Source organism: Erythrolamprus reginae, chromosome Z (assembly GCF_031021105.1).
Source record: "Erythrolamprus reginae isolate rEryReg1 chromosome Z, rEryReg1.hap1, whole genome shotgun sequence".
Lineage (NCBI taxonomy): Eukaryota > Metazoa > Chordata > Lepidosauria > Squamata > Dipsadidae > Erythrolamprus > Erythrolamprus reginae.
The window spans coordinates 150,054,357-150,071,137 of NC_091963.1; the positions used below are offsets into that span (position 1 = coordinate 150,054,357).

The 16,781-nt window shown below is 49.3% G+C and overlaps 1 protein-coding gene across 1 annotated transcript in view; it reads right to left on the minus strand.

The window, feature by feature from the left end:
- DNAH2 (dynein axonemal heavy chain 2) overlaps positions 1-16,781 on the minus strand; it is a 109,076-nt gene that overhangs the window by 67,321 nt on the left and 24,974 nt on the right. The window contains exons 19-30 of the mRNA XM_070728811.1: positions 15,790-15,917; positions 14,981-15,133; positions 13,526-13,651; positions 12,636-12,854; positions 11,521-11,638; positions 8,622-8,758; positions 8,113-8,250; positions 5,986-6,138; positions 4,806-4,958; positions 4,595-4,686; positions 2,969-3,167; positions 1,514-1,738 (exon numbers count right to left, since the gene is read on the minus strand). Of these exons, the coding sequence (XP_070584912.1) occupies positions 1,514-1,738; positions 2,969-3,167; positions 4,595-4,686; positions 4,806-4,958; positions 5,986-6,138; positions 8,113-8,250; positions 8,622-8,758; positions 11,521-11,638; positions 12,636-12,854; positions 13,526-13,651; positions 14,981-15,133; positions 15,790-15,917 (1,841 nt within the window). The remainder of the gene's footprint in view (positions 1-1,513; positions 1,739-2,968; positions 3,168-4,594; positions 4,687-4,805; positions 4,959-5,985; positions 6,139-8,112; positions 8,251-8,621; positions 8,759-11,520; positions 11,639-12,635; positions 12,855-13,525; positions 13,652-14,980; positions 15,134-15,789; positions 15,918-16,781) is intronic.

Sequence of the window (16,781 nt, forward strand, 5' to 3'; positions counted from 1 at the left end):
GACTTCAACTCCCAGAATTCCCCAGCCAGCATTCTGGGAGTTGAAGTCCAAATATCAAGTGGCCAAGGTTGGGAAACACTGGTCTAAACAGTGTCAGTTGGTGGGTCTGCAGGGAAGGACCTTTTCAGTGGTGACTCTCTGGAATCAGCTACTTCCTGAGATCTGCCTTACCCCCACCTTACTGGCCTTCCAGAAAGCCAGAAAGACCCGTTTTTTCCAACCGGCCTGGGGCCATTGACCTCAGGAGGGTGACTATTGAGGTCGTCCCGTGAAATTATGGATGGCTGCAATTATTTTAAATCGAAATGTTTTATATTGGCCCATGCTTATTTTTGTGGTGAGCCGCCCTGAGTCCTTAGGGGGTTGGGTACCTAGTAGTTATATTGTATTAGATAGTGATTATTCACAATACAGTGATCCCTCGATTTTCTCGATCTCGTTCTTCGCGAAACGCTATATCGCGATTTTTCCCACCCGATGACGTCACTCTCTTCCTTCCTTTCTCATCTTTCTTTCTCTCTCTCTTTCTCTATCTTGCTTCTTCCTCTCTCGCACTCTCTTCCTCCCTCTCTCATCTCTTTCTTTCCTTCTCTCTCTTTCTCTATCTCTCCCCCTCTTTCTGGCGGGCGGCGGGCGGCAGGCCGGCGGGCGGGGGCATCAGCGAGGAAGACCCAGGGAAGGTTCCTTCGGCCGCCCAGCAGCTGATCTGCTCGGCAGCGCAGCGAGGAGCCGAATCGGGGTTTCCCCTTTGCGTGGGCGGTGGGGAAACCCCGATCTTCGTCTGCTCGCTGCTGCTGCGCTGCCGAGCAGATCAGCTGCTGGGCGGCCGAAGAAACCTTCCCTGGGTCTTCCCCGCCGCCCACGCAAACTCCACCATCTGCGCATGCACGGCCATGAAAAAAGGGCGCGCATGCGCAGATGGTGTTTTTACTTCCGCAACCCTACATCGCGAAAAATCGATTATCGCGAGGGGTCTTGGAACGGAACCCTCGCGATAATCGAGGGATCACTGTATAAAGGTAAACTCCTTCTTTTCTCTTCTACCATTTCTCTTTTTTTTTCTTCATAGTTCATTTTAAGCTATAATTTTAAAATTTCTATATATTTTAAAATGTTTTGGATGTGTTATTACTTATTATCTTACAATTGATATTTCTAAGCATTTTATAAACAATGATAGAGTTAGATTTTTTTCTTTTTTTTACTTATTACAAATATAAAGATGACTTCTACTTTCAGAGGAGCGATTGTTGCTCCACTAAATGTTACATGTAATGTATGTTTTGTCTGTCTTTGCAATTTAATAAAAAATATTTTTTAAAATAATAATAATAATAAAAAGGAATATAATTAAATCAATCAATAAATATTCATTTCAAATTGTAACTGATTCTGTAGGCATTTATGTTTTGATTTGACGGTTCATTGGGTTTATTATGGTGTTACTGTTCTTTATTAACTAATATTTGACTGCTATTTACTGTTGTAAGCCGCTGTGATTCCCAATCCTCACCTTGATGTGCTTGATGGTCTGCTTGGCCCGGTCGTACCAGAAGCCGTAGTCCAGCCAAAGCCGCAGGAGCTCCAGAGGGGGCTGAGACCCGAAGGTGTCCTTGGCCGGCATATTGAGGTCATCCATGAAGGTGATCATGCTTTTCCCACCCATGGGCACGTAGACGCCCTTGGTGCGTTTCTCCACGCGGCTCTCGATGATGCTCTGGACGTTGTTGGAGGTGGTCTGCGGGGCGGGAAAGGGAAGCGGGTCAGACCCGAAGAGCCAGGCCCGGAAGCCAGAGAACAACGGCTAGAGCCGTTAGCGCTAGAGCCCACCTAGGCGGACATACCACTTCACCGGGTTTTTACAGCCCTCTCTAAGCGGTTTACAGTGTCAGCCTCTTCCCCACCCACCGCCAACACTCTGGGTCCTTGTTTTACCCACCCTTGGAAGGAAGGATGGAAGGCTGAGTCAACCTGGAGCCTGGTAGGATATGAATTGCTGGCAGTGGGCAGAGTCAGCATGCAATAGGGGATTCTAACCACTGCGCCATCACAGCTGCCTCCTTCCTTCTCATTTTCCTTCCTTCCTTCTTTCTTGTCTTTTTCGCTTCCTTTCCTCCCTCCCTCTTTTCCTCCCTTTTCCTTCCTCCCTCCCTCCCTCCTTCCCAATAGCCCTTATACATCGCTTCATGGTGGCTTTACAGCCCCCTCTAAGCGGTTTACAGAGTCAGCCTCTTACCACCCCAACAATCTGGGCCCACACACCCTCCCTCCCCACCCACATGCGTACCACCAACCCCACCCTGTGCTGCCCTTGTGCGTGCGCACAATCCCCCCTCCCATTCCCGTGAATGCACAGTGGCCTCACTAAAGCCTGAGACGGTGAAAAAATGGGCAAACAGGAAATTTGGAAAAACGGACTTCGGAAAAACGTTTTTTGCACTCCCGAGCCCTCAGCTTCCTGAAGCCCCAGAGTGCGAAAAACAAATGGGAGGTTTGGAAAAACGGGCTTCCGGTTTGCCCGTTGGGACGCTTTTTTCACCATCCCAGGCTTCATTGAGGCCTGTGTGCGTGTGTGCGGATGGGGGGGGGGACACAGCGCGTATACACAGAGGCAGTGCAGGCATGTTTGTTTGGGGAGGGATTGGGTGTGGGCACATGCACACTTGCTAGAACACCCACACCCACACACCCGTTTAGCATGCGAACCTAAAAAGGCCCGTTTCGGAGTGAGACTCTCCGGGTCTTCGGAGAGGGGCGGCATACAAGTCTAATTAATAATAATAATAATAATAATAATAATAATAATAATAATAATAATAATAATAAATGCAATAAATAAATAAAACCACTGGTTATAAAGTCCCCTGCTCGACCAGTAGGGGGTGGCCTAGATGACCCACCTGGACCCTTCCAACTCTTCCTGTCGCGGCCTCCCCATTTGGGACCAAGGGTGCAGGCGGGCCCTTACCTGGGCGGACATGTTGATCACCAAGATGGCCCACTTGAGGCTGTCCAGGGACTGCAGCACCCCCTGCGCGATGGAGGTCTTGCCCGTGCCCACCATGCCAACCAGCAACACCGGCTGTTGGTTGGCAATCAATGCGTTGACGAGGTAGTTGTACCGCATGGTGTCCACGGTCGGCACGATGATCTTGTAGAAGGGGATGCTGGGGAGAGAAGTGGAGGTCACGTCTCAGGAGGTCACGTGCTCAGCCGCTGCTCACTTGCCCTTCCGGCCCGACTCCCGGAATGCGCAGTTCCTTCCAAGGGAGATGCGCCAAAGAACCCTCATCGAGAATCATCTGACGCAAGAGACAATTCCTGTGGTTGTCAGCCCCGCTGGAAGCTTGGAAGGGAGCCCCCAATCTCGACGCTGCCCATTCAGTAGTGGGTCACTACCCATATGGATCAGGACGCAGCACCAGTAGCAAAAATTGAGCTGCGCACTCAGCTTCGTATCCCCGGCATGTGCAAGATTTCACTTCTGCGCATGAAGCAGAATCCTGCAAGGGGATGCAATTGCCTGAGAGAGATTTCAGTGATATTTTGCTGCACATACACAGAAGCAAAAAAATAATTGCTACTATACATACAGTTTATATAGTAGATAATGGATGCTTTTGTGTGCCTGTATGTAATATGTATGTACACATATGGCATATACAGTGATACCTTGTCTTACGAACTTAATTGGTTCCAGGAGGAGGTTCGTAAGGTGAAATGTTCGTAAGACGAAACAATGTTTCCCATAGGAATCAATGTAAAAGCAAATAATGCGTGGAAATCCTTCAGGAAAATCCCAAACTTTAGAAGGGAGGGGAACAGAGGGCAGGGAGGAGCAGCTAAAGGGGGCGGGTGGAAGAAGCAAGGCTAGGCTAAAGGGTGAGTGGGAAGGAAGGAAGGCAAAAGACACCCTTTCAGGGCCTCTGCAAGCACGCTGTTCTCTGCAAACTCTTTCCCCCTCCAAGCCGCCCCTCCCTTTTCTTTCTTCAAAAAAGGGGGGGAAAAGAGACCCCTTCATCCCAGCAGCAGCTGCTTGAGTTCGTAAGGTGAAAATAGTTCGGAAGAAGAGGCAAAAAAATCTTAAACACCGGGTTCGTATCTTGAAAAGTTCGCTAGAAGAGGCGTTCGTAAGACGAGGTACCACTGTATACTTAGGATTAAAGAGTATATTTTGGATGTTCATGGTAAATTGTATTTCATTGAGGCCTTTGAGACGAGGAGAGGCCGGGCACCCTAACCCTAACCGTTGTTGTGAGTGATGTCACTTTGGCCAAGCCCACCTAGTCACATGACCACCCAGTCAGATAACCGCCAAGCCACCCTCCACCCGTTCACATGACCGCAAAGCCACTCCCACCCAATCAATGATCGCCAAACCAGTCCCACCCAGTCATGTGACCATCAAGTCACATGACTATGAAGCCACTCCTACCCAGTGATGGACAAACCAGCCCCATCCAGTCACATGACAAGCCACTCCCACCCAGCCACACCACCATCGAGGCACTCCCACAAAATTAAGCCACTCCCACAAAATTACGCAGTAGTTTAAAACAAAAATGGAACCCACCCCTGCCAGAGGGCTACTCACTTGGGAGGGTATCTCCACATCTTGGGGAGGTTGTCCTCGAAGGCGACCCACTGCTTCCGCTTGGGGTCGACGTAATACTCGTAGACGGTGTCCTGCGGAGGAGGAGGAAGCAAGCAAATAAGGAGACTGGTGAGTCGGACCTTCTCAACGTCTCAGTTTTTTGATTACCGATCCCGGACGATTCCCCGAAAGCCCAGCGCATCCGAGCGACCTTGTTCGGGAAGGATCCCTCGATTTCCCGCAGGAAGTTGTCGATCTTCTTCCGGCCTTCCTCGTCCACCGCCGCGCACAGTGACCAGATCATGCTGAAAACGAAGTACATCTCCACCAGGGAGGAGTAGTTCTCCGTGTCGGAAAGATTCAGCTGGAAGGAACGGGAGAGACCCCCACTTAAGACCTCAAGAATGGACGGAGACCGACGGACTGCGCCGTATGGAAGCCCTATTGCAGCTCAGGCAGTCCTCGGCTTACAACAATTCGCTTAGTGACTGTTACAGCAGCACTGGGGGAAAAAGTGACTTAGGATAGTTTTTCACCATTTCCTGTGCCAGGATCTCCACGCTCACCTGGGCAAAATTCGGAGGATCGGCAATGGACTCGTATTTATGATGGTCGTGGGGTCCAGGGGTCAGGGGAGATTTTGAGACCTCCCGACCAGCATAAGTCGGAGAAACTCGGATTCACTTAACACTTCGAATCTCATCAGGGTCAAAGTTGACTCAGCCTTCCTTCCTTCCTTCCTTCCTTCCTTCCTTCCTTCCTTCCTTCCTCCCTCCCTCCCTCTCTCCTTCCTTCCTTCCTCCCTTGCCACAGTTATTAAGTGAATCACTGCAGCTGTTCCGTTAGTCACACGGCCATTAAGTGAGTCTGGCTTCCCAATGGACTTTTGCTTGTCAGGAGTTCCCAAAATGGGACAACGTGACCCTGGAGTGCCGTGACCATCATAGATATGAACCAGTCGCCAAGCATCTGACCTTGGGGATGCCCCAAACGTCTTAAGTGTGAAAAACGGCCCCGTCACTTTTCTCGGTGACGTTGCAATTTCTCACAGCCACCAAACAAACTCTAGTAAGTGGTGTGGTGGCCCCACAATCAGGAGGCCATGAGTTTAATCCTAAGGTGGAGGCAGACATTTCTCTCTGGCTCTGGGCACAATGAGAATCTATCTGCTGAACAAAACTCCGCCCTGGCAACGGGGAAAGGCATCCGGCCACTAAAACACTCGGCTCCATTCAGTTGCCCCAACACGCCACCCCAGTGCAAGGGATTACAGGGTGGTTAAAAGAAAGCCATGACTGAACAAACTGTTGCAAAAATCGAAGATTACCTGTATGAAAACGACCACAGGTGGGACAGGTGGGAGGGAGCACGCCCCCCTCCCCGGTGCTTACCCCTTCCTCGGCCAAGGACGTGAAGAGTTTGCAGAGCGCCACGATGCCGCTGTACTCGACAATGGGGACCAACTCCTGGCAATTCTCCTTCTTGAAGTTCAGGATCTTATTGGTGAATTTGTCAAACATGCGCTGCAGGGTCTCCGTTTCAACCTGGGGAAGGGGGAGACGGCTGCAGGTGTGCAGAAGGGGGAGTCAACATGCCCACAGCTGATTCGCCGCCTGCGACTGGTTACCGCAGGACGATTCGGCAAAATGTCGCATCAGAATACCTCCGGAACCGCCTTCTACCACATGAATACCAGCGGCCAATAAGGTCCCACAGAGTTGGCCTTCTCTGGGTCCCGTCGACTAAACAATGTTGTCTGGCGGGCCGCAGGGGAAGAGCCTTCTTTGTGGCGGCCCCGGCCCTCTGGAATCAACTCCCCCCAGAGATTAGAACGGCCCCCACCCTCCCTGTCTTTTGCAAATTATTCAAGACCGATGATACCCAGTTATACATCTCCACCCCATGTCCAATCAACAAAGCAGTGGAAGTGATATGCCGGTGCCTGGAGGCTGTTGGGGCCTGGATGAGTGTCAACAAACTCAAACTCAACCCAGACAAGACAGAGTGGCTGTGGGTCTTGCCTCCCAAGGACAATTCCATCTGTCCATCCATCACCCTGGGGGGGGAGTCACTGCAACTTGGGCGTCCTCCTCGATCCACAGCTCACAATAGAGAAACATTTTTCAGCTGTGGTGAGGGGGGCGTTTGCCCAGGTTCGCCTGGTGCACCAGTTGCGGCCCTGTTTGGACTGGTAGTCACTGCTCACAGTCACTCATGCCCTCATCACCTTGAGGCTCGACTACTGTAATGCTCTCTACATGGGGCTACCTTTGAAGAGTGTTCGGAAACTTCAGATCGTGCAGAATGCAGCTGCAAGAGCAATCATGGGCTTTCCCAAAAATGCCCATGTAACACCAACACTCCGCAGTCTGCATTGGTTGCCGATCGGTTTCCGGTCACAATTCAAAGTGTTATCTCCGGGACCGCCTTCTGCTGCACAAATCCCAGCGACCAGTTAGGTTCCACAGAGTTGGCCTTCTCCAGGTCCCGTCGACTAAACAATGTCGTTTGGCGGGACTCGGGAAGAGCCTTCTCTGTGGCGGCCCCGACCCTCTGGAACCAACTCCCCCCAGATATCAGAGTTGCCCCCACCCTCCTTGCCTTTCGTAAGCTCCTTAAAACCCACCTCTGTCGTCAGGCATGAGGGAATTGAGATATTCCCTTCCCCTAGGCTTATAAAATTTATGCATGGTATGTCTGTATGTATGATTTGTTTCTTAAATTGGGGTTTTTTACATTACTTTTAATATTAGATTTGTTCATATTGTCTTTTTACTGTTGTTAGCTGCCCCGAGTCTACGGAGAGGGGCGGCATACAAATATATATATATATTTATATTTATATTCTATATTTACAGCAGCACGAAGCTTATAACTTCAGCCTGATGATTGTGAATGTGATTTCACCGAAATGTCGCATAGACACTCAAAATATTACACGGGGCAAAACCCGAACTCAGAACAATCTACATATATATATTTATATTTATATATATATAAATGTATATATATATATTTATATTTATATATATATAAATTAAATTTAAAAAAATTGTTTTACTCTCTGTGTATCTAGGGAAAAGAGTAAAATGTGGGTTACTATCTATGTCTATGAGAATGTGGAATGCCCTCTGTGGATATGATAGGATCAAACCTACATGCCTGGTTGAGGCAACCCACTCCTTTGATTAGCTTAAGGAAATAATTATACATTTAAACTTCCGTTTACCTGAGGTAATTAAAACCCTTCTGTTTGTCTAAGTTGAAAACTAATTAGATACTCTTCTGTTTATTTAGCAATCGTACCTTAACAGGTTTTGTCTGTTTGCTATGTGTCCCATATTAACCATTCACATTGTAACTAGGCTAAGTAGAGAATTAATACTTTATATTAATTAAGTTAATTAATTAATTAAGAAACTTGTTATAAATAATAAACCTGTGAGTCCAGAGGCAGAGAGACTCTTGGCCCGGACAAGCTTTTTCTACACTGAGCCCAATCCTGCCCCCTCCTCTACCTTCGGACGCTTCTCGATCCACGACAGGACATACGGCTTCCAACCCAGGTCACTGTAGTCGGTGTAAACCATCCCGCATCGGGACACGGTGGCCGGGGAGGCGACGGCTAGGTTCTCCACTTCAAACAATAGTGAAACCTGGAGAATACACACAAACACACACACACACTCCAACGTCCGTCAATTGGGCTATCAATCAAAAGGCTGGTGGCCATTTTGAATATTAATTACTGACTGCCGAAGCTTCAGTCATCCTGGTTTGCCCAGAACTATTGGCGGCCATTTTGAATACAAATGACTGGCTACTGAAGCACAGGCGGCCATTTTGAATACAAATGACTGGCAACTGAAGCACAGGTGGCCATTTTGAATATAAATGACTGGCAACTGAAGCACAGGCGGCCATTTTGAATATAAATGACTGGCAACTGAAACACAGGCGACCATTTTGAAAAATTCAGCTGCGCCAAAGGGGAGGGGGCAAGAGGGTAGCGGGATCTTTAAGTCACCTGCTCAGGCATGGCGATCCTCTCCCCGTTGATGAGGGTCAGGACTTTGTTGTCGTCCATGACCGAGTTCATGCTCTCGATCCACAGCGTGTCCACCGGTCCATCGAAAAGGATCCATTTTTCATCCGGTTTCTCATCTGTGACAAAAGAATGGAAGGTGGGTCAGAGTCCGAGGAGAACAGGAGAAGACACACACACCAGTTATCCCACCCACCCATTTTGGTCTCCTGCATCAGGAAATAGACACTCCCGACTGTAGCAAGAGAAGGAAGGGACAGGCTGGTTTTCCTGGAATGCCAAAGGGGACTCCTCTCTATTGTTGTTGTTGTGGTTGTTGCTCCTCCTTCTTCTCCTCCTCTTCTTCTTTCTTTTCTTTCCTTCTTCTCCTTTTCGTCTTATTCCGCCTCTTCCCCTCCCCTCCTCCTCGTCCTTCCGTCTTCTCCTTCCCCTCCACCTCCTTCTTTTCTTCTTCCTCCTTCCCCTCCTCCTCCTCCTCCTCTTCTTCCTCCTCCTCCTCCTTCCTCCGTGTTCTCCTTCTCCTCTTCCTCCTCCGCTTTCCTTCTTCTCCTTTCTTCTCCTGCCTCTTCCCTTTCTCCTTCCCCTCCTCCTCCCTCTTTCCCCTCCTCCTCCTCCTCTTCTCCTTCCTCCTTCTCCTCTTCCTCCTTCCACACTCCTCCTCATCCTCTTCTGCCTCCTCCTTTTTCATCTATCATTTTCACTATAACATCTCCCTCTATCGTAACTCTAGCTACAGGCAAGACCCTTCGGGGCCATTCAATAGACCCAAATTTAGGCTCCCATCAACTCAACCGTGGCAGAAGAAGCAAGCTATTTCTTCTAAAGGCATCTTAGAGAATCCGGTTAGTTGGTTGGTTGATTAATTAATTCATGGATGGAAACTAACTAAGGGGAGGAGCAACCTGGAACTAAGGAGAAACCTCCTAACAGCGAGGACAATCAACCAGTGGAACAGCTCGCCTCCAGAAGTTGCAGGGGCTCCATCGCCAGAGGCTTTTAAAAGACCAGGCAGCCCCTTGTCTGACATGGTCCAAAGTCTCCTGCTTGAGCAAAGGGTTGGGCTAGAAGACCTCCGAGGTCCCTCCCAACTCTGTTATTTATGATTGATTCAATTTTTATACCACCCATCTCATTGTTGAAGCAAGTGTGCTGTTGAATGAAGACTAAAATGAGCCGGGGTGGCGCAGCAGGTAGAGTGCTGTACTGCAGGCCACTGAAGCTGACTGTAGATCTGTAGGTCAGCGGTTCAAATCTCATCACCGGCTCAAGGTTGGCTCAGCCTTCCATCCTTACAAGGTGGGTAAAATGAGGACCTGGATTCTGGGGGCAATAGGCTGGCTCTGTTACGTGCTATTGCTAACATGTTGTAAACCGCCCTGAGTCTAAGGAGGAGGGCGGCATAAAAATCGAATAAACAAACAAACAAACAAAATCAGGATGTTGTGAGGAGCCCATGAAACCAGAGAAGTAGAAGCAGATGCATCAGGCAGAGGCTGGTTTTAAAGTCCTTCTGGAAGACCAACCTCTGCTCTGGCAGGAGAATATTCTAGACTGGGGGTCTCCCCCCTTGGCAGCTTTTAAGACTCGTGGACTTCAACTCCCAGAATTCCCCAGCCAGCCACATAGGGTAACTTCCTTCATAGATGGTGGGTATGCAGTAAATGTAATATATCTTGATAATCAGCAAAGGTGGGGGGGGGGGGGAATGCTGGCTGAGGAATTCTGGGAGTTGAAGTCCACGAGTCTTAAATTAGGGGTTTCCCACCTTGGCTACTTTAAGACTCGTGGACTTCAACTCCCAGAATTCCCCAGCCAGCCATATGGGTTACTGTCTTAATAGATGGTGGGTATGCAGTACGCATAATATATCTTCACTTTACCAAAGTGGGAGGGGGGAGGAGCTGGCTGGGGAATTCTGGGAGTTGAAGTCCACGAGTCTTCAAAGTTGCCAAGGTTGGAGATCCCTATTCTAGAGGGTGGGGCGCACACCAAAGAGGCCCTTCTCCTGGACTCCACCAGGTGAAATTCACTGGCAGGTGGGAGCCTTTCTCTGGGAGGAGGGGGGGGTCTTCCAACACGTGGGGTGAGCCCCTCCACCGGCTCAAAGAGAAATGTGCCCGGAGCAAAGAAAGACCAGGGTTGTGTGTGTGTACACTGTTGTGTGGCAGGGTGGCGCAGTGGATAGAGTGCAGCACTGTAGGCTCCTTCAGATAACCGCCAGCTATAGTTCAGCGGTTCAAATCTCACCACCGGCTCAAGGTTGACTCGGCCTTCCCTCTTTCCGAGGTGGGTCAAATGAGAACCCAGATTGTTGGGGGCAAATATGCCGATTCTGTAAACCGCTTAGAGAGGGCTGTCAAAGCACCGTGAAGCGGCATGTACCATATTTTTCGGTGTATAAGTCGCACCTTTTTCCTCTCTAAAAGAGGCTGAAAATTAGGGTCCGTCTTATACTCTGAATATAGCTCCCCCCCCCCCCCGCCTTAATTAGCTGCAAACGACCTTCCCAGCTCTTCCCTTGCAGGCTCTTTCATTGTTTCTCTCTGCAAAGAATGTTTTCCAAGCTTTAAGTCTTTGCAGGGTTTTTTCCATTGCTCTACATGCTCTGAATGTTTCTTTCCAGGTGCTAACGATGTTCCCAGCTCTTACTGGCTTGCAAACTCTTTCATTGTCACTCTCTCCAAATAAAGTTTTTTAAAGCCCTAACCAGGGTATAAAATAATGCACTGGCTAAGGACACCAGACAGAAGAATACCTGGAAAGCAGATCCTTTCCCCCGTTTTCCTCTCCAAAAACTAAGCTGCGTCTTATGCTCAGGATAAGATGCACCGGAATATAAGACGGTATAAAAATACGGTAAGTCCAAATGCTTTTGCTGTACCTGCGCAGGCTGTCCGCATGACGCTGGAGAGAATGCCGTCCGTCCACTCGTTGGTGCTCAAGTTATACTCCCCGTATAGCTCGCCCAGGGAGACCGCCTTGGGGTTCAGGGGATAGTCCTGGGGGAGGGGGGAGAAGAGGAGGAGAGGGAGGAAGCTCAGAAGAATGAAGAGCCGCCCCAGGCCAGGCACAGCCTCAAGGGAGGCCGACCAGTTTTCTGTGAGTACCCCAGCAAGAAAAGAAACATAGAAACATAGAAGACTGACGGCAGAAAAAGACCTCCTGGTCCATCTAGTCTGCCCTTATACTATTTCCTGTATTTTATCTTAGGATGGATCTATGTTTATCCCAGGCATGTTTACATTCAGTCACTGTGGGTTTATCTACCACGTCTGCTGGAAGTTTGTTCCAAGCATCTACTACTCTTTCAGTGAAATAATATTTTCTCACGTTGCCTTTGATCTTTCCCCCAACTAACCTCAGATTGTGTCCCCTTGTTCTTGTGTTCACTTTCCTATTAAAAACACTTCCCTCCTGGACCTTATTTAACCCTTGAACATATTTAAATGTCTCGATCATGTCCCCCCTTTTCCTTCTGTCCTCCAGACTATACAGATTGAGTTCATGAAGTCTTTCCTGATACGTTTTATGCTTAAGACCTTCCACCATTCTTGTAGCCCGTCTTTGGACCCCTTCAATTTTGTCAATATCTTTTTGTAGGTGAGGTCTCCAGAACTGGACACAGTATTATTCCAAATGTGGTCTCACCAGCGCTCTATATAAGGGGATCACAATCTCCCTCTTCCTGCTTGTTATACCTCTAGCTATGCAGCCAAGCATCCTACTTGCTTTCCCTACCGCCCGACCACACTACTCACCCATTTTGAGACTGTCAGAAATCACTACCCCTAAATCCTTCTCTTCTGAAGTTTTTGCTAACACAGAACTGCCAATGCAATACTCAGATTGAGGATTCCTTTTCCCCAAGTGCATTATTTTACATTTGGAAACATTAAACTGCAGTTTCCATTGCTTTGACCATTTATCTAGTGAAGCTAAAGCTAAGAAAAATGGGACCCACAGATGCCCTTGGCCAGGTGGGGATTGCCGACTCACCCGGACCAGGTTGTAGGTGGTGTCCCCTCCCCTGTGGAGGCTGCAGAGAGTGGCCTGCAGGACCCTCCAGGTGATGGTCTTGCCGCTGCCTGTGTTGCCCACAATCATGGAGGAGTGGCGGGAGTTCTTGGTCTCGAAGAGCTGGATGACCTTCATTATGGTGAAAGGGATGACCTGCAGGCCCATCTCCCTCAGCTCCCCCTCCAGCACCTCCTTCAGCTGTTGGGGGGGGGGAGAGAGAGAGAGAGTGAGAGAAAGGAGATGGAAAAGAGGAAGGAAGGAGAGAAAGGAAGAAAGAAAGAAAGAAAGAAAGAGAGGGAGGGAGAGAGGGAGGGAGGAAGATGAAGCAGAAGAAAAAAAGAAAGATGAAAGAGAGAGGAAGATGAAGAAAGAAAGAAAGAAGAAAGGAATGAAGGGTGAAAGAAAGGGAAAGGAAAAGAAGGAAGGAAGGAAAGAAGGAAGGAAGGGAGGGAGGGAGGAAGATGAAGCAGAAGAAAAAAAGAAAGATAAAAGAGAGAGGAAGATGAAGAAAGAAAGAAAGAAGAAAGGAAGGATGAAAGAAAGAAAGGGAAAGGAAAGGAAAGGGAAGGAAGGAAGGAGATAAAATGGAATGAAAGGAAGGAAGGAGATACAAAACAGGAATAAAAGAAAGGAAGGGGACAGAAATGAGGAAGGAGAAAAGGAGGAATGAAAGAAGGGAGGGAAGGAGGAGAAAGGAAGGAGATAGATGAGGAAGGGAGGAAGGAAGGAAAGAAGGCAGGCAGGCACGGGGTCCCATCCTTGGCAAGCCTCTGCCTAGCTCCCCCCCCCCCACCAATGGCAGCCTCTTCTTCCCCGCAAGGCCCGGGTGGGGGGTGGGGGGTGGGGGGTGGGGCCATCCGGCCACTGACCTTGCCGTAGTCGATGACGGGGCACTCGATGCCCGGGAAGAGGTCCTGGGTGATGGCGTTGAAGAGCGGGACGTCCCCAGAAGTCAGTTTGGCGATGTTCATGTCCTTCATGGCCATCAGCAGGATCTGCCCCCAGGGGAAGAGTTAAGAGACTAGTCCCTGGAGAGGCTCAAAAATCCAAGCAGAATTTTTTTTCTTTGAAAACATTTCGCTTCTCATCCCAGGGGCTTCGTCAGTTCTAACTGAAGTTCCCCACCAAGAAGAGAGAGGAGACCTTCCCTCCGGGGGACTCCCCACAGGGAGGTCCTCGACGTACAACCGTCCCTTGAGTGACCGTTTGAAGCTGCAGCCACACCTCAAATGGTCGCTTATGACTGGCTCTTCACATTTATGACTGTGTGAGGCGTGACGGCCGTCACGGGATCAAAATTTCGAAGCTTGGCGACTGACTCACATTTATGACGGTTGCGCCCGTCTGAGGAGTAAACTCCGCGGAGAAGCCAGATTCACTTAATGACCGTTTGACTGACTGAACAACAGCAGTGATTCACTTAACAACAGCGGGAAAGAAGGAAGGAAGGAAGGAAGAAGAATGATGGGAGGGAAGGAAGATGGAGGCAGAGAGGAGAGAGATGGGGAGGGAGGGAGGAAGGAAAGAACAGAGTAAAGGATGATGGAAATAAAGGAGGGAGGAAGAAAGGAAGGAGATGTAGGCAGAGGAAAGAGATTGGAAGGAAGGAAGGAAGGAAGGAAGAAAAGAAGGAAGGAGGGAGGGAGGAAGTAAAGGAGGGAGGGAATGAAGGAGATGGAGGCAGAGAGGATGGGAAAGAAGGGAGGAAGAAGATAGAAAAGAAGGAATGAAAGAAGGAAGCGAAGGAAAAGGAAGGAGACAGAAACGAGGAAAGAAAAAGATAGAAGAGGAAGGAAGGAAGGGAGCGATGGAAGGAGGAATGGAGGGAGGAAAGGAAGGAATCAGGGAAGAAGGGAAATAGGAAGGACGGAAAGAAAGAATTGGAGGGACAGAGGGAAGGGAGGAGGGTGGAAGGGAGGAAGGAAAGGAGGGAAGGAAGGAGTAATGTGAAATAGTTAGCTTGCATTAAGACACGTTTCTTTGCATTAGGGGAATTGTAGTTAGATTGCACTCTGGGTAATGTAGTTTTTCATGTGACCTCATCTGTGTATCCTATTGGCTCTGACCCAGGATGAGGGGTAATTGAAGAGCACATCCCAGCGGGGCCTTTGTTATTCCCTAAGCAAGTCAGCATGTAGAAGCAACATGTAGAACAGCATGAGGGCAGAGCCAGGAACGATTCAGTTAGCAATGGAAACTCGGCGCTTGATTGTAGCCATAAGTCGAGGACTCCCTGCAGTGACCTTCAAGAGCTCCACATGGCCCCTCCAGCCACCGTTACCATCAACACCCTCAGAGCGCCCCCCCCCCCCCCCGCTGCCCACCTCTTCATCCGAGAGGTCCGGCCGCACTCGGCGCTTTTTCCCGGCATAACGGAGGAGGGAGGTGAGGGCCCGGAGGCCGAAGTCGTAGTGGTCCTGCTTGGAGAGCTGTTGCACGGCCAGCGAGTAGAGGGTGTAGACCTTCTTGGCCAAGATCTGGGAAGGAGGGATGGAGAACAGGAGAAGATTGAGAACATCTGATCACCAGGGAGGGTTTTTTTTTTTTAAGGAGAGAAAGGACATAAAGAAGGAAGGAAGGAGAAAGAGAGACACAGAAAACAGAGAGATACTAGGAAAGGAAGAAATGAAGGAAGGAAGGAAAGAAGAAGGAAGAAAGAAAGAAAGTGGAGAGGAAGAGAGAGAGAAAACAGAGAGAGGATAGAAAGAAAGAAGAAAGGAAGAAGGAAGGAAAATGAGAGGAAGAAAGAAACATAAAACAGGGATACTGGGGAAAGGAAGGGAAGAAGTAAAGAAAGAGAAAAAGAAAAAGAAAGAGGGAAGGAAGGAAAGAAAGAAGAAGGAAGGAAGGAAGTGGAGAGGAAGAGAGAGAGAAAACAGAGAAAGGACAGAAAGAACGGAAGAAGGAAGGAAGGAAAATGAGAGGAAGAAAGAAACATAAAACAGGGATACTGGGGAAAGGAAGGGAAGAAGGAAAGAAAGAGAAAAAGAAAGAAAGAAAGAAGGAAGGAATGAGAGAGAAAGAGAGAAAACAGTGAGAGAAGGACAAAAAGAAAGAAAGGAAGGAGTAACCCGGGGAGGGGGTTGAGGACCACCTGCCACCCACCCCCCAGAGCCACCCCACGGCCAAGGACCTTGCAGTTGTTGAAGCCTTCTCCAAAGAGGATGATTTCGGCAATGAGGGTGGAGTCCGGGACCACCATGGAAATGGGACGGAACATGGACTTCAGATTGTCTGGCAACTCCGTGCGCCCGGCGTAGCCTGCCAAAGCACCCAGGGGAAGAGGAGGTCAGCGGGGGGTCAGGGGAGCAGCTGAGCCACTTTCAGAGGAGTGGACTACAACTCCCGGAATCCCCCAGCCAGCATGTGAGCTATAGATACAGCTTTGGCCACTTTAAGATGGGTGGACTTCAACTCCCAGAATTCCTGAGCCAGAGTGGGGAATGGCGGCCATTTTATGACTCATATACTTCAACTCCCAGAATTCCCCAGCCAACATGGAGGACGATGGCTTTGCCCACGCACAGAATATTTTTTTAAAAAAGAAAATGGCTGCCTCCGGGTGGGTAGGCGGAGCCTCACGCTGCCACCGTTACCGGTTCTCTAAACCAGTGTTTCCCAACCTTGGCAATTTGAAGATATCTGGACTTCAACTCCCAGAATTCCCCAGCCAGCGAATGATGGCTGGGGAATTCTGGGAGTTGAAGTCCAGATATCTTCAAGTGGCCAAGGTTGGGAAACACTGCTCTAAACCACCAGTGCCCGCTGCTACTGGTACGCCCAAACTGGGCCGAACCGGTAGCATTTTCAATCCCTGCCTTTGGCCCGCTCCAATCAAATTCTCCACCCTGGCCTTGGCTGGTCACTTCCGATGCTCATGTTCCATGTAAGTCCAGAGGCATCCGTCCCGCCCCATGTCTTCCTGTCTGAGAGAATTCTGGGAGTTGAAGTCCACCCCTCTTAAAAATATAAATGGAGCCAAATGGAGCCGGCTGGGGAATTCTGGGAGTTGAAGTCCACAAGTCTTAAAAGTTGCCAAGGTTGGAGACCCCTGCCCTAAAATTTAGGGTTTGCTCCTCCCCTTCCCCACAAAACCACTCCAGTTTCCTCCTCCCCCCTCTGCCC